We start from the raw sequence: 27,335 nt of genomic DNA, 5'->3' as shown, positions 1-27,335 counted from the left end.
CAAGGGGTGCAGAGCTGCACACAGCTCATTAGATGGTAAGCCTGCGTGGGACTAAATCCTCAAGTTTGCCTTTAACAAATGAAGCTGGAAAACAGATTTCATCATACTAATCATCACACTCATGAAGGTAAGCTACTTAAGCCAGAAGGGTAAGTGATAATAGTAATGAGCTCTCTGTGCTGGCTAGCACTGCATGAGGTAAGGACACTGCTAATACCTTGTGTCCAGTTCCTGGCCACAAAGGGAAAGGAGCAGAAGTATTAGAAGCAAATACATTTTTCTGCACTCTTCTGTTTCTCAAGTTTAATCCCTTCTGCCATTGTAGTAAATCTCGATTTTGATCTCTTCCTATGCAGCTCTTCATTAATTTCAGTAGGCCTATGACTTAGTTTTCTGCCCTATCTAGTATAGTTCAGGTGTCACTCTCACACTCAAGACAACCACCTTCCCCTTATCTTTTCAGACAACAACAATCTTTTCTTCCAAGAGTCTCCTACTCCTTGACCCTCCCCCTTCTTTGTTCTAGAAAGATATTCATCCCCTCAGGATCTTTAATTCCTTTCCCTTATTATCTAGTCTGATAAATTACTGCTTGGAGACATTAGTCCCTGGATATTTCCACAGCATGGATCCTCTGCTGATTTACATCTTGTTGCAGGATCAAAAAGGAACTTCAGAAAACAGAACATTTCCCTGGTGCCACTAACCACTACCCCTCCAGAGATGACAGCAGAGTGCAAAGAGAAAAAAAAACAAATTCCTTAAGAAAGAAACAAATGCTTACACACATTTAGGAGTCAACTCAACTTGAAAGCTCTGCTGAAAAAATCTTTCTGGTACTGTTGCACAGTTTTGGCTGCTGTCACAAGGCAAGAGCCAGTAAATGTTAAGTGACTTCTTCAGAAAAATCAAAACAACTGCTGGAACAAAGCAAAGAGAAGAAACTGGTGGCAGCAGTAAAGACAGCTGCCTACAAAGACAGTACTTAGCCCAGATTCGTGCCTGAAATCCTACCTTCCTGACAAACCACTGCCTTTTCTATTTCAAAGCCAGTCTCACAGCAGTGTACCGCAAGCTGCTTTTAATTTTTGAGAGAGACTACATTCTGTGTCTGCCCAAAAGGTAATACCTAATTACACCAGTCTGAAGCCATAAGAATAAAACTTTGATGATTCATACAATTGGTTCCAAGTTTATCTATGCGATTTGCTAGGCAGTTATTTTCAGTCTTCACTTTGATCAGAGAAAGTGACCTTGCTGTCCTTTTAATACCAGCTGTCAAATAAGCTTGCAATTAGTTCTTTAAAGTTCAAGTGATTCTAATGAAATCTCTTATGACCAAAAATGCAAATTAATTCTTTAGTTCTATATCTTGGTAGTTTAGGAAATTCAGATTGCTCTTTGTCCCGGATATGCTTGAGTAGGGAAGAAAAACAGGATAAACATACTAACATTGCCAGAGCTAGCAATATTTTTATGCCTGTGTTAATTAGCAAAAGATTATGAAACAAGAGTACAACAGTTTTTAAAAGCATTTGATGAAAAGAGCACAAAATCTTGCATTATTTCTACATAAGCAAAACTTACAGGCAGCTGTTCCTAAAAACGTGCATGTTTCAGCTCTTCCTTTCTCATTAAGTCAAACAACAGTTAGATAATAGAGCTGAAAACGATTTTTGGTACCAATGTATTTATTGCATTTCCAAGCACATCAAGCTGTCAGACTAACAATTAGTTTCATTTCAAATTAAACCTGACAGGCAATCCCTTGGTGACAGATCACACACTAATTTAACTAAAACACATACCTCTTCTCTTTCAAAATACTGTTTCCATCAAGCACACAGCTTTCTTGATACTGTTCCTGCTAGGTGGGACTGCTCTTCCTGTCATTCCACAAATTCTTAGAGCCAATACAGCAAACCTCTGACCTACCCTCAGGTGGTAAACAAAACAAAGGTTTTCTCTGCTCCTTAAAGAAGCAGACATGAAATCCAGACTTAGGTGTCGCCATCATTCACTAGTGACCCTGCTAATAATATTCAGGAAACAAGCCAACTTCTCCTGAATTACCCAGTTAAATAAGGACGGCAACCCCTCTGAGGAACTGACATTCAAAAAGCAAAATACCCTCTACACTTCATTGCTTTTTCTCAGACCAATACTTCATCTATCTGTGTGTGCCCTTACCCTTTTGCAGCTGAGGTCTACAAAGTGCCTCCAGGACTGAGGAACAATAGCCAAAGTCATCCAATGGGAACACTTGATGTTAAGCTACCAGAAACCAAAGGACACTGAAGGACAGCTGTCTTCCCATATCAAATGAAAAGAAATACTCAAAGAAACGCCAGGAAAATCAGCCTTGAAGACTTGGCATTTTTAATTCAGTATCAGTCAGTGTTCCCTTTCCTTCACAGTCTCATCTTGCCTCAGGAAGAGGTGTCAGACATACAACAGCAAGCGAACTGCACCAAAATCTGCTTATAAGGAAATTTCTTTCTACTGTATCATGTGGAGGCTGGTACTTTTTAACAAAAATGGTTTATACATAAATGAGACTATAAACATTACTACTCTAAGTCTTTTTTTTTCAAACCTTCTATAACTCTTGTTCACAATAACATCACATCTCTACATCAAATGTGCTTCAGTTAAACATTCTTTTTTTGCTTGGACTTTTAAAAATACAGTAATAAGCTATTCAGTGGTCTGAAATTCCCTCCTCCCAAAATACAAAGCAGAATAGACGCTACCTGTAGACACAGAATCATCAAACGGTTTGCATTGTAAAGGTTGTTTAAACATGATCTAGTAGAACTTTCTCTGCCATGGGCAGGGACATCTTTAAGGTTGCCATAAGCAGTCTGTTCAAGGTCCCATCCAACCTGATTTTGAGTACTTCCAACAATGGAGCATCCACTACTTCCCTGGGCAACATGTTCCAGTGCCTCACGACCCTCACAGTAAAGGATTTCTTCCTAATATCTAATTTTAAAATACCCTCTTTGAGCTTAAACCAATGCCCCTTGTCCTAATGGGTTCTATTAAAAAGTCTGTCCCCATCTCTCTTATAAGATCCCTTTAGAAGATCAAAGGGCACAAAGAGGTATCCTGGGAACTTGCTCTTCTCCAGGCTTAATAACCAAAACTCTCTCAGCCTTTTCTCATAGGAGAGGTGCTGCAACCCTCTCACCATTTTTGTGGCCTTCCTCTAGACTGACTCCAATGGGTCCGCATCCTGTTTATCTTTGGAGTCCCCAGAGCTGGACACAATACTCCGTGTGTGTGCAGACCAAGGTGCAACTTGCCTTCTGGGCTGCATGTGCACACGCTCAGCCTCTCATCCACCAGAATCCCCACAGCCTGTGTGATGGCAATTGTCCCAACCTAGGTGCAGGACTTTGCACTTGGCCATGCTGTACTTCACAGTGTTCACACTGGCTCCCCTCTCCAGCCTGTCAAGCCTGCCAATCAACCTTAATGCAGTCCTTCTGCTTACTCAGTCAGGAAGTGCCAAATTATCTGGCAAAGCTGGTTCTTTTTTTAAGAGACTTGGAGCATGTCAGACAGATTTTCATAACCTTCTCACAACACTCTTGCAGCATGTTTTACTGAGGAAACTCAAGTTCAGCAGCTGTGTTTATTGCATGCCAGGTAATGAAGAACAAAACTATGCAGGACTTGCATTTAAAACCCAAAACTCCACAACTGATTAATGAACTTCAATAAGAACCAGCAGAGACCTCAACAGAGCAGTGCCACAGATGCAGAAAATTACCTCATAAATATTTTAAGAAACTGTGCACTGGATACTGCTTCTCAGTGGGCCCTGACGGAGCACACAGCACCACCTGCACTAGGGGTTAAAGAGTCTATGTTTAAAGGCAGGTAAAAAACAGAAGAAAGTTTTTAAAGCTGGTGCCTACACACCTCCACTTACCCTAGGAGTGTAACAGCAACATGACTACCTTGCAGGGCTCTTCAACAATAAGTAACTTGTGTCATCTCAGCTGGCCTGAATACAACCTAGATTGCAGTCTTTAAAATGTGCCTTAGTCCCTGAATAATTTTTCCATATATTACCCAGAGTAGGAAATAGATATCCATAGACAACAGCTCAAGTGGCCTCTAGGGCACATACCCAATTGCCTGCAATTCCTCTTGGATGATCACAGACAGGTAGGAACACAATCCAACAGTTTCCACAAGCAATTTTTTTTTTCTCAGAGATTGCTTACAGAAATGAATACTTATGCGGCTTCATTTTTTTACTATGACAAGATCATAAATTTACAGTTTGTAGTTTCTGACTCACAATTGGGCTCATATAAAGTAAATCATTCGTCTCTACAGAAACATGAGAGAAGAAGTAGTCAACTTTGTTGCTTCACAAGTTTCTTTTCTCCTGAAGAAGGTATTTCAAGTTGGAGTTAGAGGGTTAGCAGTATAGTCTGAAAACCCAAAACCACTACAACCTTGTTCGCAGCTAAGCTGAAAAGTAAGAAGACAGCTCAAATGCTCTGTAGATAACCTCAGGCAACAGATTATTCCTCCTAGCTGATGGAAGTAGTGGAAGTAAGTTATTTCTCACTCTGGCTGCAGCCTGGACTTCAGTCATTTTATCTGTTAACCAGCACAAAACCGTTAGCCCATGGCCAGGGCTCACAACAGCAGCAGAGCTCCCACTGCAGAGATGTTTTACTGTCTGACCTCACTGACAGCAGGCTGTCCCCACTTCCACCCTTCTGTCTCTCCTTACCACCATGCCAGAGACAGGAATCTAGCCAAGATGCAAAGGTGCCACATGAATATTTCAGACAGTAACAAGACTGCCAGCCCCCTTGGAAGTGCTTCTTGGAAATGAATCTGCAAGGCAAAGCAGGGATGACAGTGCAGCTGAAGGGATTTTCATCTGCTTCTGTTGTTGTGGTATTTGATCATAAAAACCCATCCCTATCCATAATTCCTGGATTAAGACCTGGGGAGATTAGCAAAACCAAAATAACACAGATTCTTTCTTACTGTGAACCTTACAGGAAAGGTCTCCAAACCAGGTCCAAGAATGGACAGGTCCTTTTTGAGGTCAGACTAACCTTCAAGCTTCAAGCTGGGTTCACACTGGGCGCTTGTGATCTTGTTCCCAAACTGCAGTACCACCCACAGCCCAGGCACCAATGCCACTCACCAGCCTAGCTGACAGCCCCTCAGTTACATGCCCTACCAATGGTGAGTAATTCCAGAATGGCATCAAAACTGCAAAAAGAAGGTGGATTACAAAGGCCAAGAATTTAAACTAAAAATTAAAATTAATAGAAAATGGTTTGTTGAGGGAGGAATACAAGAGGCTTCATGTTTTCAGAATACTTCTCTTGCTTCAGGAAATGCTGCTGTTGCTCTAGTTTAAAGAGATTTACTTTTGAACACTGCTAAAGTGTCTCTTCAGCCAGCTACTGTGTGGGCACATGACAGACGTCAGTTCTGATCATCTCTGGCTTGCCTGTAATTACCAGCTGATGAGTGCTGCCACAGAAGTCAATATTTATGCTGCCAATACCATCCCCCCCAAATGCGAACTCTTCCAGGACACTGTGTCTAAAAGAACATCTCCTACAAATTATTTCAAGACACCTAGCAGCAGATGGATCACAGACTTCCATCCTAAATGAAAAGCATCACACCAGGGCTGCAGGTGAAGAGTGGGTGATGGGTGAAGAGAAGTTCATTACTGAATATGAAAAGTCATGAACACCAAGTACTACACACTGAATTAAAGCAACTCGACTCTGCATGAAGATTTTCCAGGCTTCTTTCCATAAAGTACTTCATACCTTCCAATGGTTTACTTTAGGGAAGTGAAAGTAAGAGATGTATGCACAGAATCAAATTAAACTTCTACATCAAAACCATCCATATCCTGATATTCATCCAAAGACTGGCTGATCTCACTGGAATTTGTTTGCAGAGACTGCTCTAGTTAGACTAACACGTGGTACTTAAGTTTTTCACTTATATTTACCAGGTTGTTTTCTCAATTTTCATCTGGAAAAACAGAGACATTTCTCCACAAAAATCTCTGCCAAGTTTGTGGCAAAGTTCTTTTTTTTTTTCTGAGAACATTTACATTTTCTTCCTTTTCCATATTTTGAAAGCTGAAACATGACTTTTAGGTAGGTTTTTTTATCCTCCTCTTTTAGTCCATCTTATTTTGGCAGATCATGAATCACCAACTAACACTGCAACTCTTACCTTCCTTCATCTTACGAAAGACAAAAAAATCAAACTGAAAAATGTATAAATTGAGGCTCTTCTCCTCTCTTTGCTTTTCGTTCTTTTCTTTTACCTGCTAGAAAAGCTCAGAGCATATTTAAATCCATGACTATAGTCTGAAGAAACCAGAAAATAATTAGTCATATTGAATTTATGCCATATATTAAAGATAATGGATACAAATCTAAGGAAAACCTAGGAGAATCAAGGTGCTAATTCATACACTGTTATGCCAAAACTGAACTCCTGGAAGCACTTCTTGCCAATGAAATCTTAAAAAACAAACCAAACAAACATATGTATGCCTTGAATTCACCCTCCTCCAAACTAATTCTCAGAATCTAGCCAGGAGACATTTCCTGAGGTACTGTAAACAGTACCAGTGTTACATCTGAGCAATTAGATTTACATTTTTCCTAGTCCTTCTTGCCTAGGGAATCTTGCAAGATTAAAGGTATTAATAATAGCATGTGCAGCAGTGGTGAATCCAGAGAGCAACACTGCTTTTGAGTTGTTCCATGAATTTGCTATAGAGCCTACAGGCACAGTGCACACAACATAGGATACAGAGACCCAATCCTCACGTAAGGCTGTGGAGGCAGGCCTGTCACCACTTGAGACTCTAGCCTACTCATCCTACTTCCAGCAGGGCTAAGAAAATCAGCAGGTTATTAGAATAATTTAGAATCACTTTTAAAATGTCTCCCTAGAAGGCGCTTCCAGTTTTTCAAGTCCCTAAAAATTGCAGCCTTATGCGGCAGTACTGGGTTGCCTCTGAAACCAGCTATAACCATCACAGCTACTGAGAAGAAATTCCCAAACACTTCTCTTACTCAGTTTTACTACATAAAACTTTCACGAGATCACCATTTCTTCCCAACATAATTCTCTATTGAAATAGCAACTGATCTTAACATTACCTCAGCCTACAATCAGTTGGACAGTTTTGGACCACGTACTCCTCTCGCTGCCTCTCAGGGGGCAGCAGTGAACACTTGGGGCAGGAAATGGGAGTATGTGAAGTGTGCTCCTGAGAGCACTCTCCAGAAATCTGCTGCTCAGGAACTTTCCAAGCCAGAGGCTGTGTCCTTGTATTGTCCTATAGTACCAACCACATTCTGTGAATTTTGTAATCCAAAACTTCTTTTTGCAGATTTTACTGATGCACTTCTGAAGTTCCTCACCATTGGTGTGGCATTTAACTAAGCAAAACAGCTATTTACCATCAGGACGATTTCTCTGTTTACTTTCAAGGTCACTGACAGCAATCAACTCTTTTACTGTTGCATAGATCAAGTAATACATGCACCATCCCCACAAACACAGCTCTTGTTTATTCATTCAAATCCTAATGCGTGACTGTTTGCCCAGAAGCCTGGCTCAGCACTGCCTTCTCTACTGAAAGGTGAGACACGCTATGGAACCTCATGGCTGTAAATTATGGCAGACTAAACATCAACTGTGAGGATTCAATAACTACAGTGTTAGCAAACTTTACTAAAAATGCTGTGAAAACCCATGGGGATGTCTGATGGAAATTTTGCTGCTAGGTTCTTTGCACAGGCACTTTGTCCCATTTGATGATAGTATTTTTCACCACATTTTGTAGTAACATAATTAAGTTCAAATAAAACAAATGAATCCCACTTACCTCACAGAAGCTATTTATTTACCAAGATTTCTCTCAAGTATGTACATAAAATAGCTTAGAAGAGGAAATACTAAAAACAAGCAAATAAAGATTTCATTTTTTCAGCAATATGAATACTAATTTAGATTCAGCAGATTAATCTCTTACTTAATTCTTTTGTTCGCCTATTTTTGCATGTTACCTAGAGAATGTAACAGTATTAGAAAATCTTAGCTGGGGATTTTCTAGAGAGAATGAGAGTTTTTTTAAGGTAAAGTTACTGTAAATTACCCCAAAATAGAGGTTATATTTGTTGGCTAAATATTTAATAGGACTGCTATTAAAATCTGAATGAATGATCAAGTGAAGAAAAAACATTCAGTCTATCTAAAAAGATTAAAAAAAAAATGCAAACAAGACTCCTCAGTAAATAAACTGAGTTATCATGGGATATGGCAGAAGACACTCTTGAGAATCACAAACTGAAAATAGAGCTGAGGAATAAATCAAATATCATAATGATGGAGGTTAACAGTGGGATCCTGCAAGAAACTTGAAAAGAGGTCTAAATAGATGACAATATATGCTAATGTCAGTGAATTATTCAGGATAAAAAAAGCCTGAATGTAAACAAGAGATCTCAGAGGACTGACAGAACAATAAAGGGAAAGAAAAAAGATGGCACCATGATAAATGCAGAAAGCACACACTGGGAAAAACAATCCTAACTGTACCTACATGATACACAGTAACCGTACCTCTATCATAGTTATTAAACTCAATAACAAGTGTTGGAATCACTGGGAAAATTATTTTTTTAATCATCAGCTTAATAACTAAAAGGCAACTAAAAAGACAACAGGAACACAAGAACAATTAAGAGAAGGAAAAGAAGCAGAAAAATAGAACTAAGTGCTTAAGTCTGGGGCAGGCTTTTACCCTCCACACCACAATTCTAGTTACGCCTATAAAAAAACCAAACAAACAGAGAAAAAGAGAACTGAAGAAAAATATACAATAAAGAGGAGAATGTAAAACAAATATAGTTATTCACTATTTCTTAGTAAATAAGACTTGTGGCACACAAGAAAAAGTTACCAGATATACAAAAAGAAAAACTTTGCTGCTTGGACTGTGATGCTGCCTTTTCAGGAAGGTGATCATCAAGGTGAGAACTGTACATATGGTGGAAAGAGGGAAAAAGAAATAGGAACTAGGTCAAATGGCAGTAATTTGATTAGCAAGTTTCTAAGGAGTAATTTGGATTGCTAGATGCTGGGGAGTTCATTGGGCTCACTGCACACAAGTTCTTGTACACTGCCCCAAAGGACCATCTGCTGGGGAGTGCTGCACAGGCAGTATTCTGTGCTGGCCCTGCAGAGACATCTATACACTCTTTAAAACAGAGGAGAAAGAGATTATAACAAGGTTATAACTCCCTCTTTCCTTAATGGTATTACTATTTATTTATTATTTTCGAAGATGTGGGAACAGGCAGGCAGAAGTATGAAACAACCAGCGTATTATAAAGCCATTATGTAATAAACCTACAAAATTTTTTTAAAAGGTAGAAAGGATGACAAAATCTTGTGCATAAACTCTGAGCAGTTATCTTCCCTTTCCTCCTCCTATGGCAGAGGACAGCATGTGCATTAATTTGGCAATTTTCTCTTCCCAGTAAAAGGTATTAAAATCTGACAGAATTACCAAAGCAAAAAAACCCCAAAAATCTTCCAGCCTACTGGTGTGCAGATATTTCCAAAAATGTGACCTATCATTAAACTGAGTTAGCATGGGATAAAGCAGAGAATATTCCAGAGAAACTGGAATAATCAAATACAGAAATGACACATAGATGGCTTTAAAACGTATGACTACTACCTATCCCTGTTAGAACTACACAGCTCCTAAACCACAGATTTATTTATTTCTCTGTCCGACACAGAAAAGTTTTATAAAAGAGCCAAGTCCTGATCATCAGTTCAGCTACTCTTATCTCTGCATAGAAGGATGAGAGGTACACAATTCTCTCAACATTAAAACTCTTCTCAGGAGGGAGGAAAGGGAGGAAAGGGAGGAAAGGGAGGAAAGGGAGGAAAGGGAGGAAAGGGAGGAAAGGGAGGAAAGGGAGGAAAGGGAGGAAAGGGAGGAAAGGGAGGAAAGGGAGGAAAGGGAGGAAAGGGAGGAAAGGGAGGAAAGGGAGGAAAGGGAGGAAAGGGAGGAAAGGGAGGAAAGGGAGGAAAGGGAGGAAAGGGAGGAAAGGGAGGAAAGGGAGGAAAGGGAGGAAAGGGAGGAAAGGGAGGAAAGGGAGGAAAGGGAGGAAAGGGAGGAAAGGGAGGAAAGGGAGGAAAGGGAGGAAAGGGAGGAAAGGGAGGAAAGGGAGGAAAGGGAGGAAAGGGAGGAAAGGGAGGAAAGGGAGGAAAGGGAGGAAAGGGAGGAAAGGGAGGAAAGGGAGGAAAGGGAGGAAAGGGAGGAGGAAAAAAAAAAAGGTGATTTTAGGAAAATACAACAGGATGAGAATAACTGGTGATCTGGTGACCACTAACTAATACAGAAATAATTTCAAGGGTAGTACACAACACAAAATAGGAACTTGAACTAGGAAACAAGGTGTCATAAAGAGAGACCTTCTGAAGGACAGCAGAAGAAATAAATAATACATTATCGGCAGGAATTCAAGTTTTCTCTAATTGTGATTGTTTATAAGATATGAAGGAAAAATGAAATATTAAACTTCAAAGCCATATAGTAGTAATCCCAACCATCTCAATACAGGGAAGGAACCAAGCCTATCAGTGTTATCAGCCAGAAAGCTTATGCTTGGAAAAAACAGCAGAATACAAAGCTCTACTCCTCACAATTTTTTTGTTCTGGCCTTTTTTTCCCTACTGTAAACTGGAACAAGAAGAAAATCTTTCAAACACACCAGTAGATACAGAATCGTGTAATCTCTGTAAACAGGAAATTAATTTCTACAGCAGTTTTCGAAGCAATAAATAAGAATGCTAAATTTCATTTAGTCAAAAACCTTCTAAATAGCCTTATGTGGAAGAATTTGTGGCAATGCTATTAGTGTCACTGTTGATAAAAAACAGCATACACATGGCTAAATGCACTTTTCCTCTAGAATCACTGGGTAGCACAATCCTGGAAATAAAGGAAGAATCACAGAAATTAAAAATACTCAGTTTAATTTACTGAAGTTTCATTCCATCACCTCCAATACAAAGGCAACATTTTAACAAACAAGCCAAATGGGGCTGTCCCTTAACTGGTTGATTAATTCCTTATTGCTCTATGAAGTCAAAACATTAATACATTATATGCAAAAAAATTGCTTATTAGCAACAATAACATGTTGCACATGAGCACATATGTTAATAATCTGAAAGGAAAAATAAAAGATTTAAACAAAAATAAAAATCTAGCAACAGCAGCTTTTCTAAGCAGCATAATGCAAAGTACTCCTGATGATGCTAACAACCACTAAACAGTAAACACAGTCTACCAGTGCATGTTCTAAACACTCATATGAGGTTGCAGTCTCAGGAGAGAAACCATCAGTACTGGAATGCAGTCGAGCTTATTAGCAACATTCAAGGTGTACAAGGATGCACACAGTGAGTAATGAGATTTTGCTTATTGAATGATACTGCACATTTTTGGTAGTTCTAAATACTCTCAAAAGAGATACTACGGTAACATCCAGAGCTCTGCACTGATTTATTTATTTAAAGTAAAAAAGTAAGGCTTTAGAATAGGGTTTGGAAAGCAATGGCCAAACACTCAGCACTCAAAGTATCTGTATATCAAGGACTGTTTGATTCAGTACTGCAGTGTGAGGCACTAGATGAAGCCAGCCATAACTGAGACCTAGCCTAGTATTTAATTACAGCTCTAACAAGCCAGGAAAAAAAAAACATCAAACTTCAAGATTATTTGGGAAAAGAACTAACCACTTTGGTTGTACCCAGCAGCAACAAAACCAGCTGCCCTTTGAACACAGTACCAGACCCAGTCATTACATATATTCTAAGGAATGAGTCACAGAGAAACTGAAATTCACCAGAACCAACATGTGTGAATGTTGCTAAAGTGCTTTTTATTAATTGCCATCTATTTAACGTGATGTCTGTGACCAAGATGTGGCCATTAAAACGTTACCTAATATCAGAAGGCAGCAAGCCTACTGCAGTGAACACTCCCCCAGCATGCAATAGGCTGCAGTGATCAGGTCTAGGAGCTGCCACAGGAGACTAAATAAAGCTCTAATAAAGATGATGATGTAACAAATGTTTTCAGTGTTGCTCTTATCTATCTCCCGTGTATCTCTTGCTTCTAGTACTAGTGTCCTGGGAGCAGTTGGGAGTGAAATAAATTCACTCCTGTTTGGCCTAGTGAGAGTTAAGAAATGATAATTCAACGTTTATTTTAATATTAAGCTACTTCAAAGTTGGGTGCCTGATGCAGCTGAGGCAGAAGAAACTTGAAGGAGAGGAAGGTGCTATTGGAAAAAGATCCCCCTCCTTGGCACACAATGTCAATTGCATGTACCTCCTACTCATTTTCAGCTCTTGACGACTTCACTTCAAACATAGGGTTTTGATGCCAAATAAATGAGTAGTATCTGGTCCTCTGCAAGCTTTTTCCAGGAGAGCTTAATACCTTTAGCTTTAGAAATACTCTCTGTGCTGTTGAACACTGAAATAATAGAAACTTGGGCTTAGTTAGCATAGTGAAATGGATTTGACTGTACTTCTGGATTTGTAAATTTTTGTGCTTTATAATATCTGTGCTTTCAGACTGCCATAGTCACCTTCTTTCCATGCATTCCAATACTTCAGAAAGATATCAAGAGAAAAGAACTAGGAAAAATACCACACGAGCTATTAGTTCAAGATCATTGAATTTTCTGTACAGACATGGAATGCTGTGCTAACTAAGCCTGTAAAGATACTGTAAAGATACTACTTCCCATCCATTTTCCTCTCATATATGACTAAGCTGTTCTCACCTTCCTCATCACACAGAATACAAATTAAAGACTTTCATTCTTTTAAAATCTTTTTTTCTTACACCAGCTTGGCTGACAATTCAACTCGGCTTTCCAGCTAATTTCATAAGACAACATATGTTTCTTTGGGACCAAACCTGGCTCTCACTGAGCTGGATGGCATTATCTTCTATTCACTTTGAGGGGGAGAAATATCAGATCTTTTTTAGCTCTTTCACACATGCACACAGTACCTCAGGAATATGAAAAGAGCTATCCATATAATGTCATAACTGGCACTTACACTGATGGATTTATCAACTTACTGCTTCAATCATCAAGAAATACTGGAAGCATAAAACAGTCTTTCAGAAGGCTCTCATCTTTCTGTATGAGAATGCTTCATTCATAATGTTCCCTAGCTTTTTCTCCATTCCCTACATTCACAGATATTTTCAGTTCTTAGATGGAGATATTCACAGCCTATTTTCTTGCCTTTCAGTAGCTCTGCTTTTAAAAATCAGTATTACTTTCTCTTCTCTATACATACACTTAAATCTGTTAAGCCTACATAGGCTTTTGATAGAGTTCAACAGAGGTCATAGCAACTACTTTGCTACTTCTCAAAGTAACTGGTCATCTGCAGAAGGTACTGTCCTGAAAAATCACATGAACACAGCTAATATTATTTTCAGGTTTTATAACTAGTCAAATTATCTATGTATAAACTTTAGCAGACTTGAGCATCTGCTAATCATAAAAAGCCTAGGCAAAAGATTGAGACACAAAGATGACTAATTAAGTAGGAAAATGCATTGAAGACAGTGCCACTTATGTAAAGAAGAGTGTAACACTATTTAGAAGCTATTCCCTTAACTGTGAAGTAAATTTTAAGTCCAAAAAAATAAAGATAAGAAGGGGAAAGGGATTAAAAAAACTCCAAGCACTAAGAACAGAATCTTTTTGGAAATAAAGATCTTTTGGAGAAGGTAGGAAGCTATTTCCCTAACTGTGCTATGTTCAGTATTATGTTTATTAATACTACAAAATTATAGTTGCAATTCTTTAACAGACTTTTTCCATCAGAACTTTCTATTTCACCTTTGGAATATTTAGCCAAGTAAAAAAAAAAGTCACACAAAACTCTAATATGACCATGGGGTAACACCCAATGTTTGCTGCAGTTTACAACTTTCCCAGAAACCACAAGCATGGTATTCACAGCCAGATTGCCTTTCCATTGCATTTCCCCTAGACATTTCATTTCCAAGGCCAGTCACCTCCAAAGCTTCATACCTAAGTAACAAGAGGCCAAACACAGGAATAAAAACCTCTGAGTCATCTCCATTATATCCATACATTTAATCAAATTTAATTTTTTACGTGGTCAAGTGTAAAATGACAATACAATCTATGAACATAACCTCTTTCGTGCAACAGTATCAGCTCACAGAGGTAACAGAATCAGGCCACAAAAAGAAGGTAAAAAAAGAGGTGTTTAGAAATATGGTGGAAAACATTCGAATTCTGTCCAAGAAGAGGATGACAGATGATTTTACAGAGTACCAGTTCACTCCTTCAGGGCTACCTCACACACATTAACCCAAAGAACCTTTGAAGTGAAAGGGGACTCAGTCCTCTACCCACCAAAGTTGCACATTTCCTCTCCTGAAACTTAATTAGAAGGTGTAGCATTCTATCTGTCTTGACGTCTCTTTCTTTTAACCTTCAATATTCATCACACTGAGTCAATGCCTGCTTACATTTCCAGTACTTTGGTTTTACAGATGCATGAACATAGCTAACAAGGTCCTTTCCAGCTTTACGTCTGTGAAGTACATGGGAGGAACACTAACGGGTTATTCACTCCAAGTATTTATGGAAGTTCAATGCTATGTCTTCACATTTATGTGGGTTTGGTTTCCATGTTTAACAAGCTGAAAAGTTTTGGGGTTTTTCATTGGTTTATATATAGAACTCTCAAGACTTCCCTCTGTCAAACACCTGTTGATTCTACAACAAACAACATCAGAACCACCTGGACTGGAACATCTTCACACATAATGGAAACTACCTCCTAAAGGATGTGCATGCAAGTGAGCTGAACACTGCACATCATTTTCCAGGTCTTATAACTCTCTTATAATTCTTAAGAGCAGTTATTCCCAAGGTAAAGGGTCAGAACTCTGACTCATACCTTCTACCTCAGCTAAAACAACCAGAATAATAAAATACAGAGAATGGAAATCGTTTCAAACACTTCCATATTCAGGGTGTAAACAGACATACAAACCCTCTCTAATGGCATCATTATATAACCAATTTCTATTTTTTTAAATTGTCAGAAGTTTGGTCAACATGGGTCATGACAACGCAAAATCTAAGAATATTTTAATGACAGGAGGATCTTCAATGAAATAGAAAATAGAAATAATGCCTGTGACTTATTTCTTGTCAATTGCAGCAGAGCAAAGTGAGGGAAAGGAAAAACAAATTTACTCTTGAATGAAAGTATATACCCACAGCCAAGTTTTAGAGATTCTCACTGCACTTCCAAAAGAAAAAAAAAACAGGTTTAGCCAACTTGCATATTCAGACTTAACAAGTAACACTGAAGGATAACAGGGGCCTTTGACAACTCCTCTCTCACCATGTAACTAAGTATTGAGAGTACTCTTTGACATACAAACACCCATATGCTTCATTAGCATAATTCTGCTTTTGAGTCAACGTTCTAAATTACTCTCCTGGCTTTTTTCCTTTCACCCATTGGATATTACTAAGGCAAATATTCACACTGTAAAAGTCAGGCATAATGTCAGGTTCACAATCTCCAGGTAGGCTTAAGATACAAAATACATACAATTTACATATATAGATAGAAACTACACTAAGGCATTTATCTTGAGTAATTAAATCATGGTAATTACCCACTTTGTGCCAGAAATACAACAAAAGGCAAGAGTCTTTAAGACATAAAAGCCTTTGCAATTTACCCTGTTTGTTAAAAACAAGCCAGATATTTGCTTTAAATATTTTTTTAAATCCAGATCCTGATAGATAATTATAGTTTCTTTTTCTTGAGATCCCACAGTGACAATTAATGAATCTCTTGTGCAAAACTGAACAAGCAGCTCCCAATTCAAATTATCTGTCTTTCAGGAGTATTTATTATGCCTAGAGTCAGCTGCTGGCACAGGAATGCACATGATACTGCAAATATCAGTTAAACAGGCATTAATGGGCTTTTAATAAAGCCCAGGACTGTGAGTAGCCTATTTATTCCAAATAATTTCTATGACAACATACAGTCCTGAAAAATGATGGTTTTGATTCATAACCATACTTCTATTTATATATTTCACCCTCCTCTAGCATCACAAAAAAAGCCTTCGGCAGCAATCAGTATGGCTGTCAATCAATAAAAACTGCAACCGTATCCAAAAAACCAAACCAACACAAGTGTTAAGAAATTACAAAAACCTAAGAAAAATCTGTAATTCATCAGTACAGAAGTTCAGCCAGCTGGCATCCTAGCTCTAAACAGGTTGATCAAAATCACTCATCTTGAGGAGACTGTGGGCCAAGGATTCTACCTCACAGTGCAGTTTAACACTGACACCCTGACCACTGGGGTGCCACTGGCTTTGGATACCACTCGTATCTTTAGTTCACCTAAACCAAATTGTGCAGCTCCTCCCTTCTTTCACTGAGCCTTCCCCACCATGTAATTATATCCTTTTTTAAGTAAAACTATACTTACACCAGACACGTGAATTTAGTTCTGCGACAACTCAAGGCTGAGACCTGCCCTGAAGGAAAAGTTTAAATTTGTGTAAAACGGTCTCACCACATATTGTTTTAAGGGATTGCAAATCACCACCCTGACACGTCTCCCTACGATTTCATGAAATGGGAGGTTGTCATAACAATTTTAAGTTTAAGAATGAGAACTGAGTAAAATAGTTTGCAGAGTAAGTTACAGTAACTGGATTGCAAGTTTCTAAACAACTGAGAAAAAGAAACATCAAAGAAGGTCTACCTGGTGAATGTTAAAGTCACCTTTATCACAGCACAGTCAGCTATGTCAGGGGTGTTTACCTGTGTCAGCTTTGTTTACATTAAGACTAGAAACCCGGATCCAAGTCTTTTCCGGCAAGCTGCAAAAACAATGCCAGCTGTCTCCAAAGCCACAAATACTTCTATGAACTGAAGCCAAAAGCTTTCTTGCTGAGCAACTGCTCTGATTTGTGCCATCATGGGGAGGCCACGTGCTCTCAGAGTTACCAGAGAACTCTGGGAAAAATTGAATTCTTCTGCTTCCATTTACTGCCAGTTCCACTAATCTGTCTTCAACTAAGTTTACAATGAGATTAAAATAATGACTCATCCTAGCCTCCCTCTTCACACACAAATTACTCTTCTCCGTTTTATTTTCTCACACCATTATCAGCTGCCCATATCAGCTGACAGATTTCCTGAAGGGTTGTTTGCTTCTTTTTACTTCAAATGCAATGGGGAGTAGAGATTGCATCATATCAACAATATCACCTTCAAATGGCAAAGACTAAACCCATGACAAGTAGAAAGTCAACACAGATGTTTCTAAGTCTGCTTAACAAAGGGACATAAAATACCAGCTAACTAAGCCCCAAAAGTATATATATATTGGTGCTCCAGAAAGAAGAAATGCTCACTTCACCCCTCCTGACAAATCAATCTTCTGATAAACCACCCTTCACACACATCAGAAATCCAAGGGTTCTCAAACAGCACCATGAAACATCCAGAGAAGAAACAAACTCTGGGGGACTGCACCTTCCAGCACAAGAGCAGCTGAGGCGCTGTAAACCTAATTTAATTTTGACTAACTTATTCTGTCTGTGGCTAAATATCTTCCTGCTCACATCTATAGCTTGTACTGCCACCAGAGCTGTGCAAGTATTCCCAAAGGAGCCTACAACAGACACATTAAACCCTTTCCCTTACATACACAAAAAGCTCTCAGTTCCACTAGGAAAACAACTTATTTTGACTTGTAAACAAACTCATAATTCATATTAATTCCCCCCTAACTATGCTCCTTATGTCCCCTGGCTGCTTTCTTTCTCAAGAGAATTAGATCAAAGGAATGAAACAGTTCAGCTCAGTGCTTTCAGTATTAATACACAGACTCAGAATAACTACAGGTACAAGTGCCTCATACAAACCAACAGTGTATCCTCTATAAGAAAACCAAAACAAAAGGCACACTCAAAGTGCATATTTTGACAATCAACTTAGACAAAGTTGGACAAATAAATGTATGTTGAGGTGCAATAGCTACAGCTAACTATTCACTAGTTAGTAAGATAGCTCTAGAAGTCTTTAAACTTTCTCCTCTGTCTTAAAAGCATAAGCTTTGCTCACAGTATTAAAATATTGTTTGTTTTTGTTACGATCTACAGATCAAGAGTGCACCTCCCGCAATCATTCCAGCCTAGTTGCCTAGGCTTTGTTTCACACTGGGGATTGGTCTCAGGGCACCTCACCTAGACTCCCTGCAGGTGATGCTAAACTGACACAGTTCAAGGAGACACCTGACACACGCCAGCTACAATTGGTCCTTCAGTCCAGATGAGCAAACTAATTAATCTCCAAAACATACACAGTGTTAACATGTAGTCCTCAGCACCCACTGTTTATCCCATAAATGTGCTTCTAATGTGCCACAGCACCTGCTACAGCAGACAGAACCACAAAAATCAAGGTTAAATTTTAACTTTTCCCTGCTCTATTTGAGTGAAACAGGGAAAACAATCTTGTTTGAAGAAAGGAATAAAGCAGGTGCTGTGTTGTAACAGAGGCTTAGATCTGTGAACAGGCACAAGAAGTCTTGTCATTTGGATCCTAATGAGGTTTCTTGCCATGAGGCTGGCATGCCAAGGAAAGATAAGCAGGTATGTAACGCTGTGCTGGGCCTGACTGAGGTGACAAATTCTCCCTCGCAGTGCTGTGCTTTGCACTGGTAGCTAGAAACACCACAGAACTTGGAACACACCAGTTTTGACTACTGCTGAGCAGCACTTCCACAGAACCTAAGCTGCTTCTCCAACATTATCCTCTCACCTGCAGGTAGTGGATAGACAAGATCTTAGGAGGGGGGGACACAGCCAGGACAGCTGGCCCAAACTGACCAAGGGAATATTCTATACCATCTGCTCAGTAATAAATCTAGGAGAAAGGAGGAGGAGGCAGGGAGAATTCATTACCACCATGTTTGTCTTCCAGAGCAATCACTAACACATATTGAAGACCTACTTCCCAGGAAGTGATGGACATCATCAGCTGATGGGACATAGTGGATACATATTTTATTTTCCTTTGCTTCCATGCATGGCCTTTGCTTGAGCTTTATTATACTCTCCTTATCATGACACCTGAGATTTTTTTCATCTTACTTTCTCCTTCCTCATCCTGCTGAGTAGGGGAGTAATAGAGCAGCTTGGTGGACACCAGCTGTCCAAGTCAAGGTCAGCACACCTCAAATAAAAGGATGCATTCGTAAACAAAGTTTAAACTGACCCCAAGATACAATTTCTTACTTTAGACAAAACTTGGCTGCAATACCAACTCTTTCAACTTATGTGCTACAGTGCAGAATTATAAGATGACCAACCTGGTTAATGAAGAAAGGACATAAATTTTAATTCTCCTGCCTTGTATTTGAATTTATTAATTAAAATTACTTTTCCCTTCTCAGAAAGGTGTTTCCTATTCAAGTAAATAAATAAATTTGGGTTTATTTCCAGACATTTTCATAATGCTTATTTATTACCATTATTTTACGTGTAAAATAAATATTATAGTCAGCCTACTGACCAAAACACAGGAATGATTCTCTGGTTTGTTTTTTTAACTTGAGCAAATAGCAAGGACAAGCCCATGCCCTAAGTTAGTAGATAAACATTTCAGGTAAATGTAGTCTTGGCTGGATGGAAAAACAGCTAGCTGAGGAAAGCAGCACAAAACCAGGTAGCTTTTGTAAGAACAGAACAGAAAAATAGTGACAGTCCACTGAACCTCCCTCCTTTCATTTCTAAACAGCAGTAACCTGATAAATCTAGTTAAAACTGCTAAGTAACTGCAGTCTTAGTATCCTCTACCAAAACTAATAGATTCCCTTCTAAAAATAAAAGCAGATAATATTAGTACCATACATTTGTACCATATTGTCTTTGCAAAATCACCATATTGTCAGATACCTCACAGACACAGGATTAGGGGCCAAAGGGTAAAAGGAAACATCTAGCACACAGAAAGACAACCTCATATATGGACTGCCAGCCTAACACTTGTGTCTAAATATGCCTAGCCTCTATGCTTCTGCACAGTCTGCACTGAGACATTTTAGGAAAGTTGAGGTTTTACTTCTATTGTACTTTATATTCCAGCCTTCTCTTACATGGCAGGATCATTTAAAGAAGGCTCAGCAATATGAAAATTCCCGAATTCCTCAATTCTTTTGAAGGAGGTCTAACCTGCTATGCTTTATGATACAAAAACAACTGAACCTTTGGTCTGCTAGTCACAACAAAAACAAACTCGTGATAAGGTTCAAGGTCATGGAAATTCACTGTAGCACATGCACCAATCAAAGTGCTCACCTGCTGGTTTCCCAGACTTGGTCATCCTTATCTTTTTCTTCTTTAGCATCTGAATTGTGTGGGTGTTTCTGCACAATCCGCATCCCACCAGCTTTCACTGGAATGAAAAATAAATAGATAACAACAAACCACAGTCAAATCAGCATTAAGCAAAAAATATTTTAAAAATGACCCACCCTGCTTCCCTCCTGATACTTTGCTTTGCAATTTAATAGTAACCACAGTTTGAAAAAGAGGCCCAAAGTGTTAAAAAGTAGCAAGCCTAAAGAACAGCTACTTCAGGACCCCATCTGCCATTCTCTTTCACATGACACCATCTTTGCTTATCCGAGACACTGCATGCAGCTCATTTTACCACCTGCTTCCAATGACATTTTAGAAAACTCAACTCTGTTTTAATTCCCCCTCCACCCCCTGCTAACTTGCAGCAGTCAGAAGAAACTGAGGCAATGACTTGCATAACACCACACAAAAGGTCACAAACCAAAGAAACTAACTTGTCATTTCATGTTCAAAACTACATCTATAATAATAGTATTTATACAAAGAAGTACTTCAAAAATAGTGTAATAAAAAGCAAAAAACATATGAGCATTTACAACATTTTAAATCCTTGCATCATTTAAGTTTCAGAAATCATCAAAACATGAAAGCAGCCCTCTGAAACACAAAACGAGAAGGGAAAGCAAATCCAGTTATGTGCATCACTTGTCCACTCCAAAGCGCAATCTAAAACAGGAACCAAGCCAGGCTTAGCACTGCAGTTACTAAGCAGAGCAACCAACAGGTTGCTCTTGATCTGCTCTCTGGTTCAATAGCATACTCTTCCTTTTCTTCAACAATTGCTACACATGCTTACAGGACAGCACAGGATAAGACAATGCATCTCGTTAGCTTAATTGGATGGGTTATGCTGCCATCAGCAACCACATCAGAAAACCAGGATAGTGGTCACAAGTCAATAAAACCACTTACAGACACGCTGGTTTGTGTTCACAGTGCCTTGACACAGTGCCTGTGGTGAGCCTCGGCAGAGGTGTCACAGCCAGAGCAAGCAGGATGCCAGAGCAGCACTCGCGAGAAGCTGGTGGGGACAGGGAAGCTGTACTTGTGACAGCCCTCCTATGGGAGCGGGGCATCTCTCAGCTGTTCAGTGCTAATCCAGGAAACCTAGACACAGCTCTAACTCCCAATTCTTAACCAGGGCAGCAATGGAAAGGCCACTGCTGCACATACATTTTACAGCCTGGGTGAAGGAAAGCGAGAAAGAGACCTGCTCCAAGAGAAAGTGAAAGCTCTTTGGCCCTGTCTTTTAAAAAGGGATTTTAAGTTCTGAGTGATATTTGAATGATAAACTTCTAATTCAATAAAGGTCATTAAATAAAGACAAGCAATCAACAGACAAACTCAAATATCTTTTTCAAATATCTTTTAAAACCTATCAAAACTGTGCCCTCTTATCATGCACTAAAAAAACCCCAAACCCAAATCACTAACCATTTGTGCTTTCTCTCTCCAGCATAAAACTTCAATTAGTGAGAAATATATCACATGGGACAAGGAAAGCAAGACAGTTTAAAAAACTACATTTCTTTGTTGTCTAAAGTGAAGCAAAAATTAGAATTCCAATTATGTTTTCTTTATTCAAATTCCTTAGAAATTTAAGTTTGTTGGCAAATGTAAACACTGAGTTCTGTCAAGTGAAGTCTTGTTTTAACATCTCAAAGTACTGCTATGCTTTATTTACATTTATTTATAAATTAATTTATTTTAATTAATTTCTAAATTTAACATCATTGCACAATCAGGACCTTTTACTTATTTACTTCAAATTACTTCTTTGTGGAAGATGCTGCCACCACAGCTGCCAGGGTTACAAGCAGCAGTTCTGAACAATACACACACTTCCATGTCCTTCAACATCTAACAGAAAACTAGAGAAAATGATGCCTAAAGATTTAGTGCAAATTTCTCTCCTCTCACATTGTGTATCATCAGGCACCAGCCACTCCTCTTTATCTGTCACTGGAAAAAATACACAGCTAACACATTCAGATTTGCCTGTCTGCAGAATTAAAAAGCAAATAATGAGACAACTAAAAAGGCATAATAGTGACTAATGCAGCAACTTAGAATTTTAAATACAATTTTTTGGAACCAATATCATCACGTATAGAACAGATACCTTAAAGTACTTCAGTGCCTAATAGAATTATATTTAGCAATGCAAGGTTACTGTGCAGAAGGAACCAGCAAACAGGTACAATAATCAAGTGTATTTATGAGACCAGAAGTGAAATAATTAGATAGCATTCTGTACATATGTGCTGTCCATGACACAGCATGCTCATACCCAATCCAGTTTCAGATTTATCTCAAGATGATAAATACCCTTGCAGCACAATTCATCTTCCTCTTCAAAGGGTATCAGCTAAACTACACTACCTCATGGTGTGACAAGAGAAGGAATTATTATGTCCACAAAGCTAATGAAAAACCCTCTCAACATTTGTGAGCTTTTCTCAGGAGTTATGAGGAATCATCTATTTCCAACTTTCCTACCATTTACTACATGATACAACAGATGCTTACCATGGTGATTTTTGTTACTTAAAAGCCATCCTTAAAAGAGCTCAGATTTCCTTATCCTGCAAACAGAGGATTTAAATAACTGATAAACCACCTTCCAGAACACTGTCAGAAACCAGTGTCCAGAAATGGATGGTGTCAACAATCCCATGTTGGGATTTGGAAGAAAGCAGCTCCTGCGCTGAAGAGCAAGTGCAGAGCTCAGATGCTAAGGCAGGAGAGGACAGGGAATGGCTCCTTGGAGTGGTGACAACCAAATGGCCTTAACTCTCTACTTAAGTGTGAAATAAAGAAGGGATCATTTGCCAGCACTCTCAGAAGAGCAACAAGTTTATCTGCTTCACTACTGAATACAAGTTTTGGATTTTAATTATCATATGTCATATTTTCCTCCACTGAGAGGCAGACAGGACTACTTTATCAGTCCTGTGAATGCCAGCCTGTGTTCCTCACAAAGGTATGACCACTCCTGGAAATGTATCAAGCAACTGTGTTAATCAATTACCACTCAAGCTGATCTGGAGTCAGGAAGCATTCTACTTTTTCCTCCCTGCCCCCACTCCTCTGTTTTGAAGACTGAATTCTGAAATAAACCCCACTGAGTTGGAACAAGTACCAAGTGCCTAGAGAAGCACCACAGGTCAGGGATGACCCTGGCCCCAGCTTGTTCAGGGTGCAAACCTGAGGCAGTCCCTCCCAGGGAAACCTTCCAGCTCAACCCAAATCATCTGCTGGTCACGGCAACTGGACAGGAACTTCTACAAATCCAGAGTACAACCGAGAGTCTTTGCAGCTTTCCTTTTTCTTGAGTAGGTATTCAATATTAACAAAAAAAAAAAAAGTGTAATTCTTATGTACAGTGTAACAAAAGATTCCATTACAACGATAAGATGTATGAAAAAGGGAAACATAAAAGCATGACATTGGACAAGATAAAGGGAGCATGCATTAGTGTTCAACAAAGTAAGAAGAGGAGTTATTATATACCTTCATTTCACAGAAATCTTGGCTCAGAACTATTGTTTTTAGATGTACAGAAAAAAATGTACACAACTGTTTTCACGAACCTATCATAAAACTTCATAAATATACTATTAACACAGTCACCTTCCTTTATCCCTCTGCAGTATGTACTAGATGAACAACTAAAGCATAATTACACAGATCTCTTCAGAGGAACTGTACAAACCTACTCAACAATGAGTAGGACACACTTGATCTCACTGACAGGCAGATATTTATTCAAGATTAAGTAAAGGCACTCTTAAATTTCAGAAGGGAGGTCAAAGTCGCTTCCTGCACTGAGGTCTTGAGGTTTCTTTCCATTTCATTACCCTTTGTCTTTTCAAGCGTCTTTTCCCCCTATGTGAAAGATCAATGCAGAGAGGAAGGCGGTGCACTCAGTAAGCAAGGGCCAACAGTGCACTTGAAAAACAACAGATTTGTCTTTTTCGCTTTGAATTTGATGACCCAAATATTTCCTGACTTACATTTCAACATACTCAGTAGGGTAAGACACATTGGTAATTACAGTTAGTGCTCTTTGTAGAACTGTATGCAGCAAAACCTGGGCTTTTAAGCTATTTCTCAAAAGAGATCTCCTATACACACCTCCTCTTTGATAGAAATTTGCCTAGTTATTTATGAATAGAACTTCACCTGTATTATTTTTGTTAAGAATTTCTCATTTTCATTTTATTAAAACTTGTTTGTAGACTTGTCTATTGCATTATTCTAATATTCAGGGATCTTAACAAGCTTGAGATAGGGGATTAACTATCTTCAGCCACTAGAGTTAATATATACTCTTGCAAGTCATAACTCTTCTTGTGGGTTTTCCAGGTGTTAAAAGACTACAGAAAAATCTTCTTCCCAAAGCGATCTGAAGATATGGTAAAGCATTCGTTTTTTTCTGGCCTCAAAGACAGGCTTGGTGATCACACTTCTTCCAAAGATAACTTTTGTGTGCATGTTCACAAAAAAACAGAAAAAAAAAAAGAGGGATGTCAATGTTCTTGAATGGCATATAGTTGAAGGTGTTCTTCATATGTGGGCCCACAATTTACAAAGAAAAAAACCTCAAACTGAAATATTCTGATGGCAAAGGAAACCTGTACTGTACTCCAGTTGAGCTTTTACACTTTACCTTGCTAGTTTCTCATGTGGCCTAGAGAGGCTCACTTCAGCTCTTTTAAACATTTTCACCAGTTTCCAAAGACAGGTTTTGAAGCAAAACTCTCACACATGGAACAACAGCAGAAAATACAATTACAAGGTGTATTAATTTCATCAATGGTGTAGCTGGAAGACAGAGCTAAACCAATGTAAGATCTTAGTGATCCCTCCACTCTGAATCTGACATGTACCCCAAGACAAGTCAGCTTGAGGAACTGAGGCAACAAAAGCTGTCAACATTAGAAAAGGATGCTCTGGTTTGTTCCATGAAGCAGATCAGCAAGAAGCCCGGTAAGAGCTAATGCCATGACAAGGGAGGCTGCAGGACTGGAATGACTGTTCAGCCAAGAGACTGACTTACCTGCACTGCTGAACTGTATCTGCCATGCAAAGCAAAGCAATTATTTCTCACTCCCATTCAGAGGAATTTCAGGTCCCCATTATAAAAAGCACAGAATTCAATTATAGTTCAACAGCTGTTTACAAATCTAGCTTTAAATCTCATCAATTGATCTGAATATAAAACTAGCCACCTTGGGATTTTTTACTGAAACACTTAAAAAGCTCACCAACTACTCCACAGGGAAACAGATGACATATGTAAAGCTGTTGATGCAGGGACCAATCTTCCCTTTTTAAAGAAAACTGTAAGAAGCAAAACTAACAGTACATGAAGGAACACAACTTCGACACTGTGAGGAACTGAACCCCACCTGTATACAGAGAGGAGCTACCATCTATGGACCCTGGCAGATGAGCGTCCCATGGGAGGTGACACACAGCTCCCACCCTGACCGCCCACCCGCACGTCGCAGCAGGACGGAAGGCGACGAAGCTCCTCTGCTGGGCACTTCTCAAGCAGCTTTACCTGGTTTTCTACCCTGCCAGGCTCCAGAATCGCAGCCAGGAGCTCGCAGGCTGCTCTGGCGCTGACACCGTGACGGCCACAGGCAAAATGGATGCACAGAGCACTCCTGGCTGGCCGTGTCTGTTCACACTCAGCGTACACTGCAGGGGCTGGGACCGCTCCGCTCCCCTTCCCATCGCCACCAGCTCCAGGCGGGGTTTCGGAGGCCTCCGCCGCCCTTCCAGGGCGGGATGCCGGGGAAGACAGCGCTGTGTGTCTGCCGGGTCGGAGCCTGGGGATGCCAAGTTGCACACACCCGATGAGGGTTTAGCAGCAACCTGAGCTCTCCCCGGGGAGAGGCAGGGCAGGGAGCGTCGCCCCGTCACCGAGAGAGGCAGCCGGAGGACAGGGAGCGCCGCGGGCGCCCAGCGCTCAGGCGGGGACCCCAGCGCACCTCCCGCGGCCGGAGCGCCGCATCGCGCCCGAGCAGTGGAGAGCGAGGAAACCCACCGGAGCTTGCGTCCCCGGGGGCTCGAACCTACCGGGGCTCACACCCCCGGGCTCGCATCTCCGGCAGCGGCGGGACCCGCCCGAGGCCGCCCTCGCCCTCCTCAGCCCCGGCGCGCACAGGAGGGGACTTGGCGGGGAAGCGGCGCCCGGCCCCGCCGGCCCGAGGCCGCCCCGGCCCCCCCGTTCCGTCCCGTCCCGTCCCCCGGCGTGGCAAGAGAAAGAGCGGAGAGACGGGAACCGGCGGCCGTACCAGCAGGAGGGTGTCCGGCCCGCGTCTCTGCTTTCTCTTTGGGAGGCGAAGACATTTTTACTGTGTCAGCGGCCCCGCTCCCGCACCGCGTACCCACACCCCGACACCGCCCGGCGAACGCGGCCCACGCCCGCCCTGTCAACGTGGCCGCCGGGGGGGCGGTGCCGCGCCGGGCCCGGGCCCTGCCCCTGCCCCGGCCGGGCGGGGACGTGGCGCCCGCAACAGGCGGCCGGCCCTGTGCCGTGAGGGCAGCCCGGCACCTCCTGCAGCCTGCTCCACCCTGCCGGCGTTCTCCGCCCGGGAACGCGGCCCTGGCAGATAACTGCGTGGTTTTGAATCGTCTGCGTGTGCGCTTCAGATAATACTTGTAATTAGTGGCTAATTGTCTAGTCCGCGCCTTGCGCTTTGTTCTCTTCTGCCAAACCGCG

General features: G+C 40.4%; 1 protein-coding gene across 1 annotated transcript in view; it reads right to left on the bottom strand.

Moving 5' to 3' along the window:
• Window positions 1-27,037, bottom strand: part of DAP (death associated protein) — a 51,691-nt gene extending 24,654 nt beyond the window's left edge. Inside the window, exons 1-2 of the mRNA XM_062503156.1 lie at window positions 26,908-27,037; window positions 20,537-20,633 (exon numbers count right to left, since the gene is read on the bottom strand). Coding sequence (XP_062359140.1) covers window positions 20,537-20,633; window positions 26,908-26,962 — 152 coding nt within the window. The 5' untranslated portion in view covers window positions 26,963-27,037. The remainder of the gene's footprint in view (window positions 1-20,536; window positions 20,634-26,907) is intronic.
• Between the last annotated feature and the right edge of the window lie 298 nt (window positions 27,038-27,335).

The sequence above is a fragment of the Cinclus cinclus genome, chromosome 1, assembly GCF_963662255.1.
Source record: "Cinclus cinclus chromosome 1, bCinCin1.1, whole genome shotgun sequence".
In the NCBI taxonomy this organism is placed as follows: domain Eukaryota; kingdom Metazoa; phylum Chordata; class Aves; order Passeriformes; family Cinclidae; genus Cinclus; species Cinclus cinclus.
This window is presented reverse-complemented; position numbering and strand designations above follow the sequence as displayed.